Genomic DNA, 8,704 nt, shown 5'->3' with positions numbered 1-8,704 from the left:
CAATACAAAAGGAGCAGCAACATGCTCACTGCTCAAATACTAAAACCGAACTGACTCCTCCTGCAAACATGGCAGTCACTATTTATATTTTATTAGCAATCCTCAACAATCCTCGACATTGTTTAAAGTCAATTTTTGATTAATTAACAATTAAAATTTACATATAAAAACTGAAAATATGTATATACACGTATGTCCTCTCAGAACAGTAAGTACACTACGATATTAGTACATGTCTGTTATTTCATTTGAGAATAAACTCTCAAATAAGGAATTACAATAATACATTTACATTTTTTGTTAATTACTGGAGACTCCGTTCACGGGAATTATTCCCTTCATTTACAGAGCTTCTACACTTTGAACTGAAATAGATTAAACAGTTATTTTCTCAGTTATAAGTTTTTCTACATGAGTTACATACTTTGTTTACAAGTTTGATCCTGAATTAGACTGGGAAATGTTCATTTTAAATAGGCCTTAATGGGCTGTTAAGTTTCAAGTGATAGCTAAGAAAAGAAAACTTTTTTGATTTTTTTGAATTATGTATATGTATTTAGCAGCCATTCATACAAGTAATACTTGTAAGAGTGGCTGGGGGGGGGGGGTGTAACAATACAGCCTTCCGCAAGACTCTAATGAAGAGACGGATACCACATTTTTTGTATGCTTCCGGGTGGCTGCCGGACAAGTCAGTGATTCCTAGGGACTTGTACGTGTGTCTATATTATATCATTCAGTCAAATTTACTAAAACAAATGATATTCATTGTGAAAACATATAGATTGTTATGGAAGAATGTATATTATCATGATTATCAGGGGATTTTTGTCAGTAACAAAATTATGTACAGGTGCTGAGTTAGATGTTTAATCAAGAGATTGAAGTGTTAAATATCTGGCGGCAAATATTAAGAGGCTGTGGAAATGTTGGCATAAGTGGCTGGCGCCTCTAATTACCTTAATTGCAGTTGATTGGTAGGTTGACACAAAGAACCTCATTATCTTGAGAAATGGCTTAAAAGGTATTGCCAAGCGATGTATTTTCATTTTTTGTCTATTTTTATGCCTGCATCTGTAATTAATATCGTTTGTAATTACATTTCTAATTAAACTCCAATTGTTTACATCACACAGCTTTCCAATTTTCTGAATTTCAGGCTTTATTTGTAAATTTTACGTATGTAGCATGAGATTTGAACTGTCATTGATTGTTAGAAACCAAATCCACATTGTAATTAGTTACGTAACTAAAATAACACAACAGACATTATTGTAATTAAAGTACAGGTCGATTTTCATATTTAAAACTAATGATGATACCATAAAAATTATGTTAGTTAATATTGTATTTTATACCTTATTCAGCTGTAACGTCAGTTTCTTTACATTTTGTAAATTATAATTGTAACATCGAAATAGTACAAATTTAATAATGGGTTATTTTGAAATTTATTGTTAAAATTCTATATAAAACAAAGCAGTGATGCTGCGAGGAAGTCAGTTGTTTTGTCAGTCAGTCAGAGAGATCTGTGAAGTATGTGTTTTTGTTAACATGACGAGTATGCAGTTCAGTTGTCAATACATTTTGTGAAGTTGGAAACTGTTATATTCGTTCATCAAACTCCAAGCAATCTAAAGTTAAGTTAAATGTAATGATCTGAGTGGAACGTTATAACACAGACGTGTTGAGAGACAGTCCCTCCACAGTGAACTAGGAGTACTGTTTAGCAGTAATAATATGAGGATTCTTATGTGGCAGTTCAATACATGGATCCATGTGATCTCTCTTTATGATGCTCTTTGAACTCAATTGTTAAGTTTTGTGATCATGAAGTGAATAAAGTATATCATTATAATAAAGTGGTGTTAAATGTCAATATTTCTCCATAATATCATTACTCGCCACACTGGTGAGTCTGTGTTCCACATTTTCTGTGAATCCAGCAATTTGGACATTTTTGTCATTGACAAACCACAGGACAATGCGCCCTACAATAGGAACTACTGTTACGACACAGAAACCGACTTCGTCCTCTGGGTCTATTCCTAAATGTATGTCTTCTGCTTCAGTTTTTCACCATTGCAGAAAACTGCAACCAGTTTTCATCGGCACTCAATAAAGTGCACAGACAATGGACGTCGTTGCACATTCTCTTATGCCCTGTGAACATTTTGCAGAACAATTTACTCATTACGCCGCTCCACTGATAGGTTTCTGTGCACACAATAATGCTGCTGTGTCACAAAATCCTTTTGTTATCCTCTCTAATTCTAAGCTACAAATGATGCTGTCAGCTCTGCACCATTGTGCCGTATTGCCAGCAGATTCATATAACCTTGCCAAATTCTATGATAAACCACAAGTGTTCGGTATAGTGCGACAGCAGTGGTGCTCGAATAGTGACCTTTTATTAATGAACAATGTGACTTTTTTTGCCACTGTCCCGTCCAGTGCTCCTAGATCGAGTGTTCCCTGTGCACCACAATTAGTAAACAAACCTCCACAGTGCACAGTGTCATGAAAAACAAGTCTCTTGGTGGCCACGGCCATTTCTACTGGACCAGTCAGCCCTGCAACCACAGCTGCTACGTCGGACTATACGTATGAACATTAAGAAGAGTGTAAAGTCGAGCGTACAGATAGTCTGCAGGCAGCCACAACATCGTCTGTGTTCACCACTCCACTCCTGCCTATTCTTTCAGGATGTCTACCACAACTGCCTCCACTTAACAAAAAAATGCTTCAAATGGCTCTGAGCACCATGGGACTTAAGATCTGAGGTCATCAGTCCCCTAGAAATTAGAACTACTTAAACGTAACTAACCTAAAGACATCACACACATCCATGCCTGAGGCAGGATTCGAACCTGCGACCGTAGCGGTCGCGCGGTTCCAGACTGAAGCGCCTAGAGCCGCTCGGCCACACCGGCCGGCCCTCCCTTAACAAGGAGAGCCCGAAAACGTGGTTTGCTCATGTGGACAGCATCCTCAATGTCCACGGAGTCTTATCCGATGAAGCGCAGTTCATATCTTTGAGTGCAGCTCTGCACAAGCACACGGATTTGACATCTGATTTCATCCTTGCAACACCAACAAGGGACCGCTATGTACACGCAAAATCTATTATTCTTGAGTGTTTGTCGAGAACTCCACAAGAAGCAATTAATCACATAGTGCATGATGTATTGCTCTGTGAGCCCGCGCCATTGCATTTTTACCCTCTTTATTGCCCTCCAATACTAAATTGGTGATCCTTTCTTCTCGTGAAGTTGTGCCACAAATTCCTCTTCTCCCCAATTCTATTCAGTATCTCCTCGTTAGTTACGTGATCTACTCATCTAATCTTCAGCATTCTTCTGTAGCACCACATACCGAAAGCTTCTATTCTCTTCCTGTCTAAACTATTTATCATCCATGTTTCACTTCCATACAAGGCTATACTCCATACAAATACTTACAGAAAAGACTTCCTGACATATGCGAATGCAGTCTTTCTCAGCGCCATATTCAACTGATGAATCCTTCTTGGGTTATGAGCCGAGTGGTAGCGTCGTCTTCTCGCAACTTTTAATTGAAACGTTGCGACAAGACGACACCTCCACTTGGCTGATAGGCCGAGAATTCATCAGTGACTTCCAGACATAAAATTATTGAAAACATTATCAGCGATGTTTAAAATTAAAATTTAAAGATTAAAAAACAGTCTTGATTGCAACTTTTTGTTTTTATTGGAGTGGCCGGTTTCGATTCTATTTAAGAACCATCTTCAGACTCTGAAAAAACATATTACCAGATAGAGGGACCGTTATAATAGTAAGTATATGTAGCAAAATGTAGAACTAATAAATAAACATACCCAGAACGGTGGTTGGACTCCGTGGAGCAACGTGCGCCAACCATCGAAGCTGGAATAACTGCTAATTGGACAAGGAGGGAACGGTTATTAAATAGGCTTGGTCACGGCCACCGTCCTGAGTGTGACACCATTGCTAGCCAATCAGAAAGACGTCTATGATTAAGTAAACACAAGAAGTAGATTAAAAAGTGCCTTATAGTTAAATTACATCGTAACTTCATTATTAATGATTATTCGTCATAAAGTATAAACTATAAAGGTTATTTGGTTTAAGATCAGCTAAAAGTATGATGCCCTCAAATGTCAGTTCTGTAAAAGATGCACCAAAGGTTGTTATATCGATAGTGAGACCCTGCTAGCGGAGGTACATGGAGTGTTGCCGTGGAAACGTCGTCCTATTCCGATGCGGCAGTCTGCAGAGCTGTCAAAGATTGTGTTTACCTAATAATAGACGTCTTTCTCATTGGCTGGCAATGATGTCACACTCAGGCCGATGGGCGTGACCAAGCCTATTTAATAACCGTTCACTCCTTGTCCGTTTAGCAGTTATTGAAGCGTCGAGGGCCGGCGCAACTTGCTCCACAGAGTCCACACACCGTTCTGGGTATATTTATTTATTAGTTCTACATTTTGCTATATATATTTACTATTATAACGGTCCCTCTATCTGGTAATATGTTTTTTCAGAGTCTGAAGACGGTTCTTAAATAGAATCGGAAACGGTCACTCCAATAAAAATAAAAAGTTGCGATCAAGACTGTTTATAATCTTTGGACTTCCAGACAGTTAAATCTAAACTCGATGTTAACAAACTTCTTTCCTTGAGAAACGCTCTCCTTGTCATAGCCAGTCTACATTTTATATTCTGTCTACTTCGACCCATCATCAGTTATTTTGGTGCGCACACAGCAAAACTCATCTACTTTAAGTGTCTCATTTCCTGACTTAATTCTCTCAGCATTACCTGATTTAATTCGACTACATTCCATTACCCTCGTTTTGCTTTCGTTGATGTTCATCTTACATCCTCCTTTCAAGACTGTTCATTCTGTTCAACTGCTCTTCCAGGTCCTTTGCTGTCTCTGACAGAATTATAATGTCATCGGCAAACCTCAACGTTTTTATTTCTGCTCCATGAATTTTAGTACCTACCCGAAATTTTCTTATGTTTCCTTTAGTGCTTGCCCAATATACAGATTGAATAATATCGGGGATAGGCTAAAACCCTGTCTCACTCCCTTCCCAACCACTGCTTCCCTTTCATGCCCCTCTACTCGTAACTGCCATGTGGCTTCGGTACAAATCGTAAATAGCCTTTCACTCCCTGTATTTGACTGCTGCCACCTTCAGAATTTGATAGAGAGTATTCCGGTCAACGTTGTCAGAAGCTTTCTGTAAGTCTACAAATGCCAGATACATAGGTTTGCCTTTACTTAATCTATCTTCTAAGATAAGTCGTAGGGTCAGTATTGCCTCATGTGTTCCAACATTTCTACGGAATCCAAACTGATCTTTCCCAAGGATTCGTATTAGTATTTTGCAGCCGTGTCTTATTAAACTGATAGTTTGGTAATTTTCACATATGTCAACACCTGCTTTCTTTGGGACTGGAATTATCATATTCTTCTTGAAATCTGAGGGTATTTCGCCTGTATAATATATCTTGCTCACCAGATGGCAGAGTTTTGTCGGGACTGGTTCTCCCAAGGCTATCAGTAGTTCTAATGAAATGTTGTCTACTCCCGGGGCCTTGTTTCAACTTAGGTCTTTCAGTGCTCTGTCAAACTCTTCACGCAGTACTATATCTTCCATTTCATCTTCATCTACATCCTCTTCAATCTCTATAACATTGACCTCAAGTACATCGCCCTTGTATAGAGCAGCTATATACTCCTTCCACCTTTCTGCTTTCTCTTCTTTGCTTAGCACTTGTTTTCCATCTGAGCCCTTGATATTGATACAAGTGGATCTCTTTTCTCAAAAGGTCTCTTTAATTTTCCTGTTGGCAGTTTCTATCTTACCCATAGTGATATATGCCTGTAGATTCTTACATTTATCCTCTAGCCATCCCTGCTTAGCCATTTGTACTTCCTGTCGATCTCATTTTTGAGACGTTTGTATTCCTTTTTGCCTACTTCATTTACTGCATTTTTATATTTTCTTCTTTCATCATTTAAATTCAGTGTCTCTTCTGTTACCCAAGGATTTCTACTAGCCATCATATTTTTACCTACTTGATCCTCTGCTGCCTTCACTGTTTCAGCTCTCAAAGCTACCCATTCTTCTTCTACTGTATTTCTTTCCTCCGTTGAAACGTCCCCAAACTAACACAATATTTGTAACACAACGGAATCTGACTTTCAATAACCCTACAAAAGAACGGCCCTGACTGACATTAACCTATACCTTTCACAAATCACTTACCTCACAAAAATCTTCGTTACTCTAACTACTGCCAGCTAAATAAAAGATTCAAACTACTGAAGGCACTAACTACTGATAGGCATAGTTAGCAAATGAATGATTTTGATAGAGAACAAACAATGTATTTACCTTAATAGTGTTCAAAAGTCATAATATATGTATCAGCTCATGACATCCAGTCTTACAAACCTACTGTCTCTGTTGGACACACGTCCAGATCATCCGCTCTCAAAATTCCGCCATCTCTCTCACCACATCCACCACTGCTGGCAGCTCACCTCCAACTGCGCAACGCTACGCGCTGTTACCAGCCAACTGCCCACTACAATGGCGAAAATTACAACAATGTCAACCAGCCACAGACTGCCCACAGCACAGCCAGTCGATAAGGACAGTCCTGATCGGTCATCACATTAAAATTGCAGTGTTTTTCTCAAAGTCTGGGCAGTAAAAGAAAATGCACACGGAAGTAGTGGATTTCCATGCAGTCTTGAAGAAGTAGTGTTGTCCTTCCAACGGAAAGACAGTGCTGACTCTTGACATGCACACAGGTAATGGGCCACAACAGAGCAAACCCACAGCAGAGTCAGTCGAAGTTTTGAAGAATGAAAGGTGGAGGATCATGTATTTTTGTTAAGAGTGATATTTCATTTAAAGTCAGGAATGATATTATCCTACTAAGTGTAGACAAGCATTTTGAAGTGTCAGCAGTAGAGATACCAACTGTAGATATGCCCAAAAAACTAATTGTACTATGTGTATACCGTTCTCCCAGTGGTGATTTAGAAACATTCTTTTCAAAACTTATGCAAAGCCTAGAACAAGTGTCATCCCTGAAAAGTAATATACTCTTGTGTGGTGACTTAAACATTAACACAGCTAAGGCAGATGAAACCAGTAACACTTTTCTGAATATTCTGAATAGTTTTGGCATGTCCTCTTTAGTTAATTGTGCAACAAGAATAACCAAACACTCAACATCTACCATTGACCATGTAGCTACAGATATAGGTGGGGAAAACTGTGTCATAACTGTCAAAAATCTTGGACTGTCAGATCATTTATGCCAAATCATAAAAGTAAAAGCTTCTGTAGAAAAACCAGTAAACCTCCACATGTTTAAAAGAGTCTACTCAGACGCAGCAATACAAAAATTTTGCTTACAATTAAGACATGAAAGATGGGAAGAAGTATATTCAGAAAATAATGTGCATCAGAAATTCTCCAAATTCATGTCGGAGTTTAAGATAATATTCGAAGAAGCCTTCCCCAAAGCACTAAGTTCTACTGGAACATCCACCAAAAATAAGTGGATTACCACAGGAATTAGAAAATCTGCCCAAACTTTTAAATACCTAAACTCTATAAAAAACAACAACAGTGATCCAGATTTTCTTCATTACTACAGAAACTACAAAAAAATCTATAGGAAGGTGCTCAATGTTGCAAAAAAAAAAAAAAGGCCAATGATAGACTAATAAATCTAGCTAAAAATAAAAGTAAAGCTACATGGACTATAGTGAAACAAGAGACAGGAACAGCAACACAAAGGCAAATAAACACCCAAATCAGGAACAAAGAAAACCTAACAAGTACCCCAAAAGAACTAGCAAACTTTGTTAATTCTTACTTTAGTAGTATAGCTACAAAGTTACAGGAAAATTTTTCAAAATCTCATAATCCACGAACACGGGAATATACATCAAATTCAATGGTATTGCTACCCACTACTGAGGAAGAAGTATGTAATGTGGTAAGGAAATTAAAGAGCAAAAATTCAGCAGGTTTAGATGAAATTCCAATGCCTGTGCTGAAAAAATGCATAAATAGTATCAAAGCCCCCCTAACCAATATCATAAATGAATCTTTCAAAGCCGGTTGTTTCCCTGATTATCTGAAACATGCAAAAATTTTACCTCTACACAAAAAAGATGATGTAGAAAACATTGAGAACTACAGGCCAATTGCCCTACTGTCATCATTTTCCAAAATAATAGAGTCCATAATGAAGAACAGACTTATGAGCTATCTAAACAAATACAACCTTCTTTCAAATGACCAATTTGGTTTCAGACCAGGCAGAGATACAGAAATGGCAATAGCACATTTCACTAAAGTGGTTTTAGAAGCACTGGATGAAGGCAACTATGTATCTGGCATATTCCTTGACCTGTCAAAGGCCTTTGATACAGTTGACCACCAGAATCTATTACTTAAGTTAGAAGCACTAGGAGTAAGAGGGGTAATCAACAAATGGTTCCATTCATACCTAAAAAATAGAGTACAGTGGGTAGAGATCTCGCATGTCTCCAGTAGATCAAAGTTCATAGAAAAACACCTGTCAGATCCACAACATATTAATATTGGGGTCCCTCAGGGAAGTGTGCTGGGTCCGATGTTGTTCTTGATTTATATAAATAA

General features: G+C 38.1%; 1 protein-coding gene across 1 annotated transcript in view; it reads left to right on the top strand.

The window, feature by feature from the left end:
* The first annotated feature begins 2,284 nt into the window (after nucleotides 1-2,284).
* The window catches only part of LOC126240202 (collectin-10-like), a 121,233-nt gene continuing 114,813 nt past the window's right edge, over nucleotides 2,285-8,704 (top strand). The window contains exon 1 of the mRNA XM_049947908.1: nucleotides 2,285-2,372. Within this exon, the coding sequence (XP_049803865.1) occupies nucleotides 2,285-2,372 (88 nt within the window). The remainder of the gene's footprint in view (nucleotides 2,373-8,704) is intronic.

Source organism: Schistocerca nitens, chromosome 1 (assembly GCF_023898315.1).
Source record: "Schistocerca nitens isolate TAMUIC-IGC-003100 chromosome 1, iqSchNite1.1, whole genome shotgun sequence".
NCBI lineage: Eukaryota > Metazoa > Arthropoda > Insecta > Orthoptera > Acrididae > Schistocerca > Schistocerca nitens.
Note: the sequence above shows the minus strand (reverse complement) of the source record. Positions and strands in the feature narration are given on the sequence as shown.